This window comes from Trypanosoma equiperdum, assembly GCF_001457755.1.
Source record: "Trypanosoma equiperdum strain OVI genome assembly, contig: ctg_1480, whole genome shotgun sequence".
Lineage (NCBI taxonomy): Eukaryota > Euglenozoa > Kinetoplastea > Trypanosomatida > Trypanosomatidae > Trypanosoma > Trypanosoma equiperdum.
In genome coordinates, this window is record NW_027123483.1 from 48,886 (window position 1) to 66,848 (window position 17,963).

At 46.6% G+C, this 17,963-nt stretch overlaps 5 protein-coding genes across 5 annotated transcripts; all 5 read right to left on the reverse strand.

The window, feature by feature from the left end:
- Positions 1 to 448: 448 nt before the first annotated feature.
- TEOVI_000485500 (uncharacterized protein) lies at positions 449 to 1,444 on the reverse strand (the record flags this gene model as incomplete). Its single annotated transcript, XM_067221690.1, has 1 exon — positions 449 to 1,444. The coding sequence occupies one exon, from the start codon at positions 1,442 to 1,444 to the stop codon at positions 449 to 451; it is 996 nt and encodes a 331-aa protein (XP_067077791.1).
- A 1,110-nt stretch (positions 1,445 to 2,554) lies between these two features.
- On the reverse strand, positions 2,555 to 5,311 carry TEOVI_000485600 (uncharacterized protein; the record flags this gene model as incomplete). Its single annotated transcript, XM_067221691.1, has 1 exon — positions 2,555 to 5,311. One exon carries the CDS (start codon positions 5,309 to 5,311, stop codon positions 2,555 to 2,557), a length of 2,757 nt encoding a protein of 918 aa, XP_067077792.1.
- Positions 5,312 to 6,430: 1,119 nt separating this feature from the next.
- Positions 6,431 to 9,445, reverse strand: TEOVI_000485700 (formin-like protein; the record flags this gene model as incomplete). Its single annotated transcript, XM_067221692.1, has 1 exon — positions 6,431 to 9,445. The coding sequence occupies one exon, from the start codon at positions 9,443 to 9,445 to the stop codon at positions 6,431 to 6,433; it is 3,015 nt and encodes a 1,004-aa protein (XP_067077793.1).
- Positions 9,446 to 10,015: 570 nt separating this feature from the next.
- TEOVI_000485800 (pre-mRNA-splicing factor ATP-dependent RNA helicase, putative) lies at positions 10,016 to 13,156 on the reverse strand (the record flags this gene model as incomplete). The annotated part of the gene is made up of 1 exon (XM_067221693.1): positions 10,016 to 13,156. The coding sequence occupies one exon, from the start codon at positions 13,154 to 13,156 to the stop codon at positions 10,016 to 10,018; it is 3,141 nt and encodes a 1,046-aa protein (XP_067077794.1).
- A 2,644-nt stretch (positions 13,157 to 15,800) lies between these two features.
- TEOVI_000485900 (uncharacterized protein) lies at positions 15,801 to 17,255 on the reverse strand (the record flags this gene model as incomplete). Its single annotated transcript, XM_067221694.1, has 1 exon — positions 15,801 to 17,255. The coding sequence occupies one exon, from the start codon at positions 17,253 to 17,255 to the stop codon at positions 15,801 to 15,803; it is 1,455 nt and encodes a 484-aa protein (XP_067077795.1).
- Between the last annotated feature and the right edge of the window lie 708 nt (positions 17,256 to 17,963).

Below are 17,963 nucleotides of genomic sequence, written 5' to 3' on the forward strand. Positions count from 1 at the left end.
CTCAGTCACCGATGCCTTCGTCAATTACGAACCGGAGTGCCTTTTCAACCGGTGAATCGTGCACAACGCAGTGCACACAACGCGCCACGTAACTCGTGTGTGCGTTTAATGTGTGTGTGACGTCTGCCTAAAGGGGGAAAATATGGGGCGAGTGTTTCTTGACACCCGTTCTGTGCTCAATGTTTGAGAAAAAGAGAACAGCAGCGAGAATAATATTGCCAACAAAAATTGTGGGGAACCGTTTTTATCTAGCGGTGAAATACCGGATACAATGGAAAGGGGTAAAGAAAATTATTCGTAAGCACTTTATCGATAAATGATAGAAAATACAACGCGCCATGTATACAGGCGAAGGGATCCCGATCTAACGGTAACACAAAGTAACAACTGGCGTAGAAAGTGATTCAAACACAAGGGATACAGAGTTAGACAACCTCCAGTTCGATGGTTATCGCTTTCGGCCTGGAGGAGCGCGCAGGAGTAGCGAAGCGAGTTGCATGTAACGTATTTTGCCGTTCTTATCCGCACAGGTTCCTTCAAGGAGCAGTTGTGCCTGCTCTGGCCCCAAAACCCGTTCGGCTACCTGCTGCAGTTCACGCAAGTTAATACGTCCGCTACCCTCTGGATCAAATTCCGCACACAGTTGTGAAATAAGGTCGAATAATTTGGCCCGCAAAGCTATCGCTGTGGTGTTTTTTTCCAGTTCCACAAAGGCAGCGTTTGTGCGAAGTGAAGGAAATGCCGTACGTACGTCGTCGAGGTAGACAAAAACAACTTCCTCTCTTTCGACACCCTCAGGGACCTCTACTACACCGAGGAGGGCTCTGACGAATAGAACGAGCGCTTCACGAGATTTTGCATTGTCTGGGCCAACAACAAATAGATCAGCACTTTCAAAAACACGGAAAAGCGCCTCAGGAAGGACGGCCTCCAAAACCACCAAAAGACTGCGCTGCAGTTGCCGATTATTAGCGACAGTTGGGAGGCAAAGTGCTTTGTACACAATGTTAAATTGGTCTGCAGGCGTTTTACAAGTGCCCTGTAGCGTATCATGTACGACGGCCATGATTGCATCAGTTGACTCGGCGTCCATTTCGGCACGGGGAGACCCTCCTGCTGGACAAGCAGATGCACTTGCACCGCACAACGACAGTAACTCCAGGCAAGCGTCGAACAGTCTTTCGTTATGAAGCATGGCATCGCGATGCACTTTCGCAGCGATATGCTGGTTGGCAAAGTCACTGTTACCACTCGTACCGCTTGTGGACGCGGACGCCGCGCCTCCCTCAGTTTGTGAAGGGGTGAATGGGTTCCACAAAAGCCGTTTGCTCGTTACATTATTACTGCTAAGCATCATGTGACGGCGACGTCGCGTAAACAATGAGACGGGGCCTTCTAGAGAAAACCTCACTCTCCTCCACATGTTGAACACCGGGGGGAACATCACAGTTCCAACAATATGACGATTGTCGTATTCGCCCCTCGTCCCTCACCCACCCCTTAACGCTACGGCGTGTGTAAAATCATAATATGACTATATAAACTCCCTCACAACTACTGCATTACAATGGTTGAGAGGAAAAAAGCTGCACGTCGTTGACGAGCTGTTGGGGCATTCGTAAATCACTCGGATGGTGATTAATAACGAGCGAGAGCAACATCAAGCACTACCATATCGTCATGACAAAAGCAAAAATAATTATTCAACAATGGTAGCATAGGTCTCGAGGGAAAAGTTGTACATTTTCTCTCTCTCACACAGTAAAAGTGGCGCAGTCTCAGTTAGGTAAGCAGTCAGCAACCAACCAAAAAAAAAACCGCGCAGCAGTAGTGATCCTCACATGCCGATTACATTTCTTGCATATGTCACAAGGGGACTTTACCGTAGGAAACACCACGGTACTTGGTGGGGTGCATCGCTTCAAATGACTTGGAAACAAGCGTGTCTTTTAACCTTGTGCACATAACCCCTAAATCAAGACTTCATGCTCTAATATTATTTTTTTTTTCACACAAGAAAACATTTTTCACCTTCCCATCTGTAAAAAAAAAAAAGATACATCTCGGGCGATATGAATTGGGGAAGGAAAGAAGATTCGTAGATGAAAACGAGAGTGCTTTCCGAAGCTTTGAGAGTCGTAAGCGAAAAAAGAACAACACCGAAGTGATTTGTAGAAGTAAACGGTACCCACTGGAGATTATGGAATAAACCGTAGAGCACTTTTTCACATAAATGCAATGTGAGCTACGGCATGACTGTGCTCAGTCATCTCCAACATCACCTTTTGTGCTGTGCAAGTGTTATGATGTTAACGGCAAGGAGTAGCGATCCCTTAAAGACTCGCGATTCCAGTAATTGTCATACGCTGCGAGCACCATACCACATTCCGATATGGGAGCATAAATTTGTTGTATTTGTCTATGCACGCTGACGTGTCCCCTCCTTAGCACCTGTAGTCACACTGTTGCGTAAGTAAACAAAAAAGCAATTGGAAACGTGAACAAGAATGTTATTTAAACGTATACAACTGTATAGTACAACGGATGCGCGATATCAAATGATTTCCCCGCTATTTCCAGTTGCCAAATTCTTCCAGTGGTCACGCTCCTCTACGGTCCGGCGAAGTTTCTGACGAAGCAACTTCATCTCCTCATCCAACCTCATTGATTCCCAACGCAGTGCCTCCTCTATTAACTTGTCCTCCCGTGACGTTTCATTCGCAGTATTACCATCCTTTGTCTCAATGCACGTAGTTGGTGCGCATACCGTTGGAGCCGAGGCTTGTGTTGATAGCCGCATCGGTCCTAACAACGGCGGATCACGAGATTCTATTATCTCCCGCTGATACTCACATTGTTTCTGCAATCTCTTGACTAAAACTTCTTGCTGCCTCAACATTTCCCAGCAGCGAGCTGCTTCCTCTCTGGCAGCACGAAGGGATGTAACCTTCCGCTTCACTGTTTCCCGTACACGTTCCTCACTTAGCGCCTGCTTTTCCCGCAGCATCGCGAGTTCAGATTCAGTTACCCGAAGTCGATCGCGGACACCTTGCAGCTCGTCCTGCAGCTGCTGCACCACAGTGGAAACGTCAGTAGTTTCTTTCACCTCGAGTGGAAGGTTATTCACCGACTTCCTCGAGCCACCTACTGCTTGACCGTTGCAAATCATTGAATCTCCTGCTTCGTGCGTGGAGCATGCTGCCGCGTCCCCACCACCGGTTGAAACCGGTGGCGTGAGGAATTCAATAACCCCTCCTTGAGAGTCTAAACTTGCCGGCGATATTCCTCCAATCGCACCAGCTTCCACATCAGGCGTTGTAAACACATGTTCCTGGCCACATTCCTTTTTAAAATCATCGTGGGGTGTTGCTGCATGGCACTCTTCCATTTTACGAATTTGCTCTTCCAGCTCCTCTGTTCTTCGCTGAAGTTTTTCATTTAATGACATTAGTGAAACGTAACTGCCAATGTCACAAGAGAGGGAGTTGTTTCCGTTTTGCTCCGCTGCACGCATTCTTTCTGCACGCGAAAGCTTTTCTTCCAGTATGTCTATATCTTCCTGTAAACGAATTTCATTGTCCTTCATCACCTTCATTCGACGGTGAAGCGTCTCCACCTCCTCTTCATGCCGCTCGCACGTCTCACGAAGCAACCGCACATTGTTTCGAAGTTCCATCTCACGTGAGGCTTGCGCTGCGTTTTCCTCTCTAAGTTCTTGTACGCGCTGCTGCAGAACGTCGTTTTCACTGCGTGCTGTTTGCAACTGATTCTCTGCGAAATTGGACATAGCTTGTTGTTGCTGAAGTCGTGTTAGCTCACGTCTAAACGCCTCGGCCTCTGCGCGCGCCGTGTTGAGCTCTACTTCCGCCATCCTTTTTTCAACTTCCTGCCGTCGACGCCAGTGTTTCTCCAACTCACTATTCGTGTCCTTCTCGCGCTCTAAGCATCGCCGGAGGTGTTCTAACTCCAGTCGAAAGGCACTTTCCAAATCCTGATGTTGGGTCCCCGGACACAACGCTGATTTGTAGGGTAAGGTACCGGCACCACCCAACTGCTGCGAATCGTGACGCATGTGCTCCAAGGCACCATTGGAAGCAAGGCAGTTTCCGCCAAGTTCGTGAAGCATCGGTTGTTTCGTTGGTGGACCTGAATTGTTGCTACTGTTGGGGGTCCTGTAAAGCCCCTGAGAACTAGAACCCACGGTTGTTTCAGGTAAGGACACAAGGCGCCTCTGCATATCCTCAATGACAGCGTCCCGCGTAGTTAAATCAGATCGAAGTTTGGTAACTTGTGCCTTCGCGTCTTCCAACTCGGTCCCCAGTTTATTTGCTTTACTTTCTGATTCCTTCTTTTCATGCTGTGCTGAGTGGAGCTCCATACGGAGATTATCAATAATTGTGTCGCGAGATGCAACATTTTGGCGGAGTTCCAACAACATCTTGGCTGGGGCCCCGCCTGCCCCGTTGACCTTATTACTGAGCTTGTCCTCCGATGCGCCCTTTGCATAGAGCGCCAGTGATGGCGAGAAACTAGGCCTACTCCCTCGTGCACTTGCTGCTCTACCTTCATCTAAGGCTGAGCCAGTGGAATTACCCCGGCGTTTGCTCAATTTGTCAACCAGCCCGGTTAACCGCTCAATCTCTTTCGTCTTAGTGAGCACCTCCTGATGTAGTTTTTCAATTTCTTCATTTTTTCGCGAAACCACCTTCTGCAAATTGGTGTACATGACCCGAAGGTGCTGCAGCTCCTCGTGGACCGAGACGAACTGCCGATCCTGCAGTGACCGATATGTCTCAAGCTGTTCTTCTTGAGACTCTAAAGGCTTTTTACGAGGTGTAACGGTATGACTCAGCACAAACGAACCTCTTCTACCGATAGTGGAGAAACTGTTCGCACTCTTCCTTCTCTTAGGAGAGTGCCCCTTCGCATGTTGTTGTGCCGTCTCACCTGTTGGAAAGTTACGCAGAAAGAGTTGTTCCCGCCAATTTTGTGGTCCTTCTGCGTGATTTACTATCCCTGGAGAGGGTTGCGGGGACGATGCCGTTTCCTCTCCGGTTTTGTACTCAGTGACCGCACTCACGGAAACATCACTAGACGAGGAACTAAGTGCCACTACTTTGTCCTTCTGCTCAGTCAGCGTCGGTTGCTGTTGCCGTTGCTGTTGCTGTTGCTCTTGATGTTGTTGTTGTTGCTGCTGCTGAGGTTGGACCTGTTGTTTTTGTTGCTGTTGCTGCTTCTGTTGCTGCTGCTGCTGTTGTTGTCCGACACCTCGCTTCCCTGAGCTGAATGGTCGAGACTGGGACCGCACCATGACCCGGTACTTCGCGGTGGCGAGAACCACAACCTTTTCTCAATCGTAGAAGGTATAAAACGGAAGTTAAAAGAAAAGGTGGAAAATGGTGACATCAAAGCATGAAAGGGAAAATTTGACGGAAAGCACCCCTGCCAGAACACACACTTTATTTGCCTCTTCCAATTTCTATGTTTATGTCTTCTTACAAGCATTTAACGAAATTGAAATGTGGTACTTCCTGTGTCTCTCTCTACCTGTAAAACTACGGGTACGACGTCCAGCAGGAAGGAGAAATCATAAATATTACTTGACAGCCTTTGCAATTTTAATCTCCCCGATATTTACACCGTACGAGGTACAGTATTCAGCAACCAGAGAGGAATTGCATACGGACATATGTATATATAATGCCATTGTCTATACGTAGTCGAACCAATTTTTTAGCTTACCACTGAAGGAATGGGATGAACGGAGAGGTAACACGGGGAAACACAATGTGAAGTTTCAACCCCCGGTATGACCCCGTCTTTTCCTTTCCGGAAAGATACGGTGCCCGCGCATTTCCAGGCTAAGATACTTCCCAATGGACGCAGCACTTCCAACTTCGGTGTACGACGGTGCGTTAAGAGTGCCCCTTCCACGTGCACTCAAGTGCTTGACCTCCACAACTGCTTCATTGTCTCCGTTTTCGGTTAGACTGAGATACATTCCCCGACCAATGTTGCCGACGACAGCGGAAAGCAGTGGTTAATGAGTGAATTAAACAGCAGCTGACGATACAGCAGCGAGAATACATTTTTTTTGTTAGATGGAATTCGGAAGTAACGTAAACAAAAATGTGTTTCTTCCCTTCTGCTCACCACACTGCTCATTATAATATTCGTCCATGTAACGATGGGCACCTCTTCTACTACTACTGCGAAGTATATATATATATATATTATTTGGCTACGGGTAACACAGCACAGCGCACAAATCAAATTAGACCGCACATGAGCGGATTCACCAAGGCACCTTCCAGTATATTCGCCCAAAAGGCAACCCCTGTTCATCTTCCTTGCTTTACCCTCCTTGTAAATGTTGTCGCGCGGCCCGAACTTCCACCGCCTCCTCCGTCATGGCGATGAAAAAGTACACTCACTCTTTCTTGGAAGAGTCTTCAGGCTTGCTACCGATACCCTCGCCGTCCGCGCCCACGGATCGCAGTAGCGATTGCTTGGTAACCTCCTCCTTCTCAACGCGCTGTAGGATGTTCCCCACCTCCATCCGCAGTTGCAAAAAGTAGTTCCAGAATACCGTCTCGTCCATAGTTGGGTCCTCACCGAAACTTTCCAGCATCTCCGCGATATCTTCCTTAAGCCGCTGATGACGTATGGCTAACTGGGAGACTGGCGCCAGGTACTTCTCCAAGTATCCTTGCAGAACTTTGGGGAGTGCGTCTACTACCCCAGGGGGGAGCTTCGCATCTATTTTTCCGGGCAGATGTAACTGGTTCGCCGCCTCAACCGCACGCCGCATTTTCTGCAGTGTGAAGTTCAGTTGAGAAACACTTTGCCCTACATCTTGTATGGTTGTACCACAGATATCCTCGATACACTCTGTCTCATCCATGAATTTAAGCAATCCAGGGTCACGGTCAAGAACCGAGACAATCACCACCTCCAGCATAGTTGTCTTTCCATCTACCGCTTTCACGAAGTTCATCTGGTTTAAACTCTCCAAACGGAATCCCGGGGCGTTTGCATGGGCACTCCCACGGTTCATAAAGTTTCCGATCGAGAGAATAACGTGGAGAAGCGCAGCTAGCATAGAGTTCCTCTTTGTGACGGCCAACACTGCTCTCCCTATAAGTTCGAGTCGTTCCTCCGTAAATGAAACCAACTCTACACTCGTTTGCGTTGCTACCCATAGGGGAATGCGGTCACGTACGTCCACTACGGTGCTAAAAAGTTCGTGCATGTATCTTTCGACATCTGTCCATTCGACATTTCCGGCTGTATGCTCGGCTCGAAGAGAAGCTACTTCCTCCGTTGTGGGAAAAGCTGCATATACAGACTCCAAAACATCACATGGCAACACCTCGTCGTTGCATTCTATTAGTGCCCGGCATAAGTCGCCTACACTCAACTTCAGCTTCTTTAGTGAAATGGCAATGTTTTGTCGCTTCTGATCTGTCAAAGCAGTACTCATTCGAAGACTGTTACCCTTTGGAGCTTTCGCCTCGCTATTCTTTGCCATAGTAGTTGAGGACTTCTTCCGAACTTCAAACATCCCTAACAGAAAATTTTCATCGATAACTTTCTCCACAGCCGCGGTATCAGCATGACTCCACAGACCCATTGCCCTGGGGAGCTTCTTCCAAAAGAACGTCTTGAGTTTTGGGCCAACATACGCAGGTTTGGGCACTGGGGCCTTTGGTCCACCCAATGCCGACACCCCTAGTGACCCTAACCCACGTGGTGGGGGTGGCGGCGGTGGCGGAGGACCACCACCAGGACCCAGCTTACCGGGAGGTGGCGGTGGCGGAGGGGGCGCCCCTTTACCTCCTGGTGGTGGAGGTGGGGGAAGTTTTCCGCCTGGTGGTGGTGGTGGCGCTTTTCCAGGCGGGGGAGGCGGTGGCGGCAACTTCCCTCCCGGTGGTGGTGGCGGCGGTGGCGGCAACTTCCCGCCCGGTGGTGGTGGTGGTGGCGGTAGCTTTACAGGGGGTGGCGGGGGAGCTGGTAACCTCTCAGCCGCTGGCGGAGGCGGTGGCGGTAATGTTGCAGACGGAGGGAGCGGTGAACTCTCTGGGTCCCGAGGAGATGAGTGAGATGCTGTTTTTTGCTCGCATTTATCATCCTCATCGTAGAGGGAACCAGCAAATGAAGCCAACTCCTCGTCATCCTGATAAAGCCTCTCCTCCTCCTGCTCTAAAATGAGAACTGCAGGCTCCCTAACCGCTGCAGAAGATGACCGCATTCTTCCGCTGTGTTTGTGTCCCCCTCTTTGAGTTCCATCAGCTCGATAATATACTCCACCCATAAGATCATCATCATGGCGGTGACTGGAAGAGGTGGCATAACCATTTTGTGCTCCGAACGACTCTGGATTTAATAAAAACGCCTTTTGTCTGGGCGACTGATCAATGCGCTTCCTAAGTTGGTCAGCATAAGCCGAATCCGTGCTCCTTGTTTCCCCGTCTACAAAGTGTAGAGTAATGTAAAAATCACCCGTGAGGTTGTTTTTCTCAGCGTAATCCATGCTTCGAACGTGAATTTGGTGATTATCTTCGTGGACAAATATAGTACTAAATGCGTAACGCGCAATAACGTTCTCTTTCTTCATTTGCTCCATCAACAGCTTGCCATTTCGTAACAGCACTACAGCAAAATCCCCAAAGATACATACCGGATACGGCACGTCAAAATGAATGACTGAATCATCCACAACCTCCCAGGCATTCGCATCGTCTATGAGAAATTCTTCACCCTCACACTGCACAAGGAGACTCAGTTTCGCATCTTTAATCGCTTCCGCGTTATACAAGGAAGCACGGACGAGCCTACGCCGCTTGTTGCTAGGTACCACTGGTACGTCTAGAAGCAACTGGAAGTAATTTGCATAGTGTTCTTGTGATTGAAAGTGATACCTGCTACGCGGAATACCCAGTTGCTTCTCCATATAATCTAGCGTATATTTCCCCCAATAGGACTGCCCACCTGCAAAAATGTAAAAGCACGTAGCAATCATAGCTGCATAGCTAGGAATGTGAACTGCGTCACTTTCCTCGAAAAAAACAAGGACGGCGCAGTAGCCCGCCCTCCCGCGGTCGGCGAGCGCCCACTTTGCGATCGTGGAACACAGCTCAATCAATAACGTGAAATCCTCAATGGTCTGCTTTGAGTAGTCTAGTATTTCTCCGTGTTTAAAAGCAGCCTCAAGTTCCTTCAACAACGGTGTGAAGTTGAAAACCATGCAACACTCCTTGTGTGTACTGTCAAGGTACCCACCTGTGTTTTTTATGTCCTTTGTCGATGTACCGCTCACAACAAGTTTTCCATTTTTATCTAAAGATGTCTTACCACATGGAATCTGCCATATGTAAACAGGATAGTCCGCTATTTGCTTGAGGCTCACGTTACGTGGTGAAAACCACCCGCTAAAAAAACGCATGGAACACTTCTCGGGAAAATACGAATGAAAGGAAACGTGCAAAAACTCACCAACCTTAACGAAATATAATGGAAAAAACTTCTAGTGGTTTCCGCTAAAAAATTAAGCGGTAAACTTATGTTATGTGGGGACTGTGGGTTGTGGGGTGATACGTTAACTCTTCCACGACCGTGTCACCAAACACGACGAAAGAGAATATGTCCGAGTGCCCTCGCTACCAAAGTCAGATCCCCCCCCCCCTACCTACCGCAAAGACCACGTCAAAAAATTTTAAAAAAGCAGACAGGGGTAGTAACAAAAGAGCTAGGCAAATATATCCACATACAGATTTACACGTAGATTTACTGTCTGAGATAATGATAATAAATATGAAGAAACAACACCGATCGTCTCGACTATGTGAGCCGCTTCCTTTTGTGCTCCCTCCCCATGCTGCACCAAAACGCCAATAAGCATGAAATCGATATACAAAACTAACGACGTAGCTTTTGAGGAGGTGAAGGAAGGTGAGAACCTGTAAAAAACCTACAATGTCGCTTCAAAACACCTACGCTATTATAAGTTTCATACTCAGATGTTGTTTCGCCGTCTTGTAAGAACCATTCCCCCCTTTGATTTCGGTTGATGAACCGGAGGACGTGGGACTGATAATCCTTGTGGAATGAGTGATGGATTCTGCAAGGTTTCCGATACCACGCGACCTGTTACACTCCTGTTCTCTACCACTGCGGTACCCGAAGGAGTGGCCGCTGAGGTCACTAGGCCCTTCGGTGATCCTTTCACAATGAATACACCCCGAGAAGCCTCAACCAACCACTCGGGTTCCACAGCAGTTACAATCACAAGATACTCTCGAGTTGTGAGAAGGAGGTCGTGGTAAACCACATAAAGTGGCATCTCCGCGCGTGCATACACTGCAGAGGACGGATGCACGTAACACGTCACCCCCGCGTTAAGCATAGGGCGGTAGGCACTCCAGTTTGTACTCGACCGTCGTGCTGAAAGGAGACAAAAACCTGAGGCCACGCACTGACGAACTCGATCAAGTCCCTTCGCTCCGCATGAAACAATAGGGCGTTTCAACTGACGCAAACGTTCGAGTAATTGTTGTTGAACTTCGCATGCACGGAGTAGTGTGGGAAGATGCAGAAAGTGGTCCCTTGCCCACTGGCGTGACTTTCCGTTTTCTATGAAATGTGTGAGGACGTTAAGTAATGCAAGGTGATCTGAGTCATTCACATGAAACCGACTGTGGTGCTGCCGTGCGGCCTCTTCGCTACCCTTTGGAAGCTCAAAAAGTCCTTTGGGATCAGCTGAAATCACCGACACCACACGCACCGCCTCCACCGAGCATTCGCGCACCGTACTTTCTATAAGTACTTTAGCAAGTGTCGGCGCAAGTGGAAATTCTAAAGCGCACTTCCCGTCTGCCGTTATATTCCCGTTATCATCCAGAAGCCCGAGTACCCAAAGTTGCCACATGCTGCGTCTTATATTCGCGGCAGGGGGTGGGTCCATGAAATCAAAATCAATCAAGCGTGACACACCAATACTTTTAAGAAGAAGCACCACGCTATCAATACTGCTCCGCTGAATTTCGGGAACGCTACTAAGAAGCATTTCGTGTTTGAACTGACTTTCAGTGTATAAACGATAGCAGATGCCTTCTGCCGTTCGGCCCGCTCGACCTTTTCGTTGATTTGCTTGCGCCTGAGAGATGGGATACCGCTGCAGTGTATTCATCCCGAGTTTGGGTCGGAATACATTTGTTTTCATGAACCCACAATCCACAACATAGCGTATACCATCAATGGTCAAGGATGTCTCTGCAACATTGGTTGCAACAACACACTTTCTCATTCCGCTGGGTGTAGGATCAAGAACACCGGTTGCCGTTGCGCCAACTGCCTCCGACAAACACGGTAGTAACAGAAGAGAATCGAGCCACTTTGGATCCATTTCTTGAAGACGACGAAGGATAAGTGAACACACTCCAAGCACGTCATCACGACCCGTCATAAAAACTAATATGTCATGTTTTCCTTCCAGTGGCATTTGGATGTGTAATTGGCACACGCGGAAAACCGCTTCCGACACGTAATCTTCAATAGGGGCCGTCGCGTACTGCACATCCACCTCGTACGATTGGCCAGGTATCTCATAACACGGCGCATTACCAAAGAACTTTGAAAATTTCAAGATATCCATCGTGGCAGATGTTACTACCAGTTTCAGGTCTGATCGACGGCGGACTGCCGCTTGTAATACACCAAGCAAAACGTCCGTGTTAACAGACCGCTCATGAGCCTCGTCAAGTACTATCACACTATATTTATCCACGTTCGGATCACGAACAATCTCTCGTAGAAGCACACCGTCCGTCATAAACTTCACTTCAGTGTCCTCAGAAGTGTTGTCATCGAGGTGGATAGCATAACCCACTCGAGTACCTAACGCACAACCCATCTCCTCCGCTACACGACGGGCAACGCCTATGGCGGCAAGTCTCCGCGGTTGCGTACATCCAATAATTCCTCCACCACGAGTATAGCCACGTTGGTACAGGTATTGTACGAGTTGCGTGGTCTTCCCGCTTCCGGTCTCGCCAACTACGATGGAAACTGGATTCTCTCCGATGCATCTGAGCAGCTCCTCTTTGCATCGATAGATTGGAAGCTGACGTTGTATTGTAAGAATTGCAATACGCCGTGCTCCGCTTACCTCAGCATCATTTGTTGAACGTTCCCACTTCTCCTTAGCGTCTCTCACGCGGTCCAACTTTTCCTGTCGCCTCCGCTGCACATCCAAATAATTCCTCTCCCGAACATCCCGCTCCTCCTCTTTTGCTGCTGTTTCCGCAGTCATCGCTCCGTTAGCAGAAGACGGGTTCAACGAATTTTCCAGCCGTATGCGCTCCCTTCGCACTTTGCGTCGCAGCATCTCTTCTTCGCCTTCCAGATCTTCTTCGGTATCCCTCGTGGAGTCCAGCAACCAACTGTCCAGTCCCTTTGGCTTATGCGACTGGTCTACAACCTCAATCTCTTGGCCAATTTCCCCCTTTTGAAGCAATCGCGTCAGCTGTGATTTACTGGTGTCCATCGCCTCCCGCGTAGCGCGCTCAGACTCCTGCTGACGCTTCAAAGCAGCTAACGAAGTGCTTCCCTTTTGAGCTTGTTGCGCCATTCTGCAACTTGAACTTACAACAGGAATGATAATATCACCTGCGGTGTCGTGAGCAGTGATAACATTCAGTGGCAACATCGATTCATTTGTACCCTCCCCATCGAGTACGGACGACGCAGAAACGGCCGGAAAGTCATTCCCAAGGCGGAAAAAACGTGGTTGAAGATTATGGTCCATAATAAGCTCAACGTCAGATGCCTCCCCTCGCTGTGTCCTATCTCTGCGGCTCCCACTTAATTCACTCCTATCGTTGTTGTCTGCGTCGTCACCAAAATTATCAGTTTCCGTGTTATTGAGTCTATGCCCACGACGCCGGAGACGCTCAAGGTACTCCTCCTGAAGATAAAAACCGCTACCGTAAGCAAACTCTGCGTTTTCATTTCCAGTCATCCGACCTTCCGTGTCATCACCGGCGGATCCGCCAGTTTCTATTGACGTGGTCAGCGCCTTCATACTCAACAGGCCTTTAAATGGGGGGTTGTCACTCGGGGTGATGTTTTCATCACGTGGCCGCCGGCGGTCAAGCATCTCAAGGGCTCAAAGAGTCCCACAGTTTGCGATTGAAGCCCGCACGCCACTTAAGAAAGAAAGAAAGAAAAAGAGAGGTGAATAAAAAAGATAAGGTGTAAGGCATTGAAAAGAATTCAGTAATCAAAAATATTCAAAAGAAAAAAAAATTATAGACAGACGATAGTTAAGTAGTCATTTAAAACTAAACGAGAAACAGTGTGAGAATCATCATGCAACCCGATGAGAAGGCGAGTAAGACAGAGATTCTGACGACTCATTATACGTAGATGCGGCGCATGACATTGATATATGCTTGATTTTTTAAAAACATGTTCGCAAGAAGGAAACGACGCAACTTTGCGTTCACTGTAGTGTCCCCTTTCAGCTTGTCATTGGTCTCCACTGCCTCTTTTGATTTCCGTACGGAGATATAAAAGCTGCTGCTCATGAGAACAAAAGGAAAAGCACCCATCAAGGGGCAGATAAACCGTTTCGTTGTCCCTTAAATGGTTAACTTCCCTACTAGTTCTACTCCCTGTCATAATGTTGTAACAAAAAGTAACCCTCGCCAAGATGAGAAAAAAAAAATATTTTCTTAGCGACAAAGGCCAATTATTCCGTCTCCACCACAAGGAGTTTCTAAGGGATTTGTCTCTCGGAGGTCATTTAGATGCACCCTCTTAAAGATATTTTTTCATTTGTCGCTAATATACCACTGTGCATCTTTGGGGCATGTGATTGTGCATTACACATTTTACAGCACATATTCATCCCTTTCCCTTTATGCATGCAACCACGGATTGCCTATGCGTTAGTACGGATGCAACGGACGAAGGGGCCGAAACTCCTTAAAAGAGGTTAGTTATTTTTGAAAGCATAAAATTACCAATCAGCGGTCACTGATGGCGGTCCATTCGTCTTTTTTCCCCCCTCCCCATCTTTTTGCGCCCCCTTAAGTAATATAAACGACAAGATTGTGCCTCATGCGGATAGTTAGAGCCAGTTCAGTAAAATCAGAAAGCTTTCCCAACTTAAACATTCAAGAGGAATGTGACTCTAGAGATCATATTTGGTGAAGTCACTCACACCACAGACCTTATGAGAAATTTGAATATACAGGAATACACCTAAGGAACGGGGGAAAAAACCAAAAAAAAATGAGCAGACATATATATATATATATATAAAGCACTTCATACAGCAATACAAGTACACGGGATACACATATTATCTTTAAAAGATTCATTTATTCTATCCCCCTCTGTGTAACGTGAAGTGCGGCACGTTTACAGCTCTTTCTCTGTCTCAAGCTTGGGGTAAAATAAAAAAAAAAGAAAATTGTAAACACTAGCGAATGGCCCTGTGCTACTACGAAGACATGGTTTTCCTAGACTTCAGTACGCAGCAATAGTGGGCTTCAAAATCATCAAAGAAAAAAAAACGATCTTTAATGTGGAACAAAAAAAAAATTGGATAATTGGTATGCTTTTCTCCGTACGAAACACTGCACAAAGTGAATGAGAGCCACGACGGTTTCGAAGAAGCATCCTCATCACTCCATTTCTTAAGAAGAAGGAGCCAACCTTGTTTATTTTTTTTAATGTCAATTTCTTTTTTTTTCTTTTTAGAGATCTTCAAGTGACATTTGCGCCAACATGTGACATGGTGGAACGACTCCTCAGTCATTATAAACCTTTCCGAGAATTGAACGGCTGAAAAAAAAAAAAATGACCTTTGCGTCCGTTGAGCGCTAGCATAAATGTGCATGCGGCCATAATCTATCAGCCATACAGAGAAATAGCGGCAACAACAAAAAAAGAATCATTACGTCCCCACCAATCAGCTCCCTTTAATTGGTTTTGGAACCGTGTAAAAACGTATGAATTTGTAAAATTCGAAAACCAAAATGGGATTGTGCCGATGACAGCAAAAAGAAGACTATCCAAAAACGATGCGCGGCCTCTGAGTCTCCCGACATCAACCACATAAGTGTAAAACTAAACGTTTTCCCGTCTTTACAAAAGTAATGGAACATGTAAATAAATGAAAAAAAAGTAAGAAAAAATAAATAAATAACCTCCTTCACCGACATACCCGTGGAGGAAATGTGTTTCTGTACACAGTTAAAACAATGGACGATAGCTCACCTTACCATATCTTGTATAGTGTGGAAGATGTGGTGGAGTAAACCCTTAAATGAATATATTCATCTCATTACATACCTTTCAGATATTTCATTTCTCTATTCTACTCGAGTCGATCGTGCCTCCGATATAAATTCAGTAATTGTTGATGCATCACTGCAACATACTGTTCTCTCTGTTACCAAGACTCCCTGATTTTACACGATTTTTTGTTCTTTTTTTTTATTTTTTTTAAAACGTTACGTCACGCCATCACTTCCGTATCCTCATTCAATCCCCCACTCCCGTCTCTTCACCAATACGTTCCTTTTAATTTCCCTTACTGCTCACTTCTTTTTTCTTCACTCACGAATAAAGGAATAAGCTATTTTCGCAACGTATTGTACTCGTGACTACGAAAATATGGTCCGAAGTCAACAAATATACCCCCTAGAAACAAAAAAAAATATTTAAAAATATATTATTTATATTAATATTATAGAAACAATAACGAAACGATAGAGGTTTTTGAAATGCGTTTAGACATTTCCCGTGCCTCGCATCACTGCTGCTGTTGTCGTAGCACTTTTGTAAGCATTTGGGTATGCAACCTCCCAGACATGGTACGCCCAACCTGCGATAATTAAGAAAATCACGCCACTTGCCTTATGGCTCAAAATGCCATGCTCTCCAAATACATCCCATTCGGGTATAATAATAAGCACAAGACTTGTGATTGGGCCGGCCAACTGGAGAACAACAGAGGCCAGCGGAGGAGATCTCTCATTTAGGTATGCACAACCAATAAAACTCATTAGAAACCCAAGGGTATGAAGTAAGCCAAATCGCAGATTAAACCATGAGGCGAATACGAAGTCGAAGGTAGCACTGAAGTTTTTCCACGATTCTTTCATATCCTTGGAGTTACCAAACCCTGGAATGGCGTCTATTGGGACAAATGCAAAAGAAACCATTGCCTGAAAAATGATCCCAAGGAACAGAACAAGCGCCTTGGCAGCTAAATCATTTTCGTCCTGCTTCGCCCACTCACGGTTCAGCATTGGATTCTCAGCATTTTCTGACGATGCCACCTCTTCGACTTCGTTCGACTGAGTGACCCCATCAACTCCTGCGGCAGCGGCCTCAGCGGGCAACCTCTGCCCACCTCTGCCCTCATATCTACCAGAGTTTGTAATTTCAGGGTGCTGATGAGACAGTGGTTGGTGCAGTTCACGTTCCCCTTCTTGAGGTTTCGTCCCTTTAATCATGATGGCGTCAAAATACAACCTCTGCACAACGCACCACAAACCAAACACAATACAACTCAAAAAGTACACAAAAGCCCAACCCCATGGGGCTTTTTTGGTCGACATGTCAGTGGTAAAGAAGGAGGATAGAGATGCGAGAAGGACACCAGCTATGCACAACACCAACGAACCAATGAGGGTCATGGACGAGTAGCACCTGTCTCGCTCCTCCCGCACTAATGCGTAAGTCCAAATCTGTGCAAAAAAGGGGATGACACTCAAAAGCACGGCTTGCATAAATTCTGGTGTGTAAGTCATGGCATAAATGGCCAAAGCACTCGAGAGTCCATTTGTCGCACCGGAAGAAAATATGAGAAGCATGCGGTAGAGTGGGCTGCCCGCGCGGTTTGTGTCACACAACGCTCTCACAAGTGGTTTTATACCGTACACCGCAATATAAACTATAATGAGGACACCAAAGCATAAAACAAGAAATAAACAAACAATTACCTGAACAGCAATTGGAGTGAAACCCTCAGTGGATTCCTTTACCATTAAATCCAACCAAAAGTTTACACCTAGAAGTAAAATAGTATTTCCCACAATGATGGCCAGAACACATAGTACGGCGAAAAAGAGGGCAAAGCTGCATTTGGAACTCCGAATTAGATGACACCAATAACACCACTCCAAGCGCGTGTTCGACCAAAGTGCCTTGCAGCCAGAGTTCTCGTTACGATTCATCATAACGACCCTTTCCCTTCCCTTAACCTTTTGTTCTTGTTAGTCTTTACTGTAACTTTCTTAAAAAAAAAAACGACTACTATTTACCCCTTTCGATGTTAAAGTAAGGCGGTCGAGGGGGGAAAAGGAAAAATAAACTAACACTGACAAAACGTTTTGCATACCTTTGCCGTACGATAATTCAATATCAAGTTGAAACACCAAGCGACCGCTACCGAGAAAGTAACAAAAAAGTGTTGTAAAGGTTGAGCGACCATGTACACATGCACACACGCACGTACATACAGCCGTGAAATCACACAGAATATATGTATATAACCATACTATTCATTGATGATAAAAAAAAAACTGCTCGGGAGTACCGAAGGTAAGGAATGTCATAGTCCCTTCCTGTTATGTCACACCCTTTAATAGTGAGGTATCGATGGTACAACATATCAAACAGAAGTCGTTCCTCTTACGTATACCAGCGTCTGAAAACGCACGGCTGCCACCCAAAGGGAGTGGCATCGAAAATTAAAGGAAAATACACTCATAGTGGAAACAATTGGTCTGGCATCGTAGTTGTGAGATACAGGCATGCTTCTTGTTCACCATTTGCGGCGTCAACACACGGAGCCCCGCTTCTCCTTGTAAGCTGGCAAATGAACAAAAAAAATAATAATAAATAGAAAGTCTCCTGGCCTATGCATACACTCATGTGGGAGAACG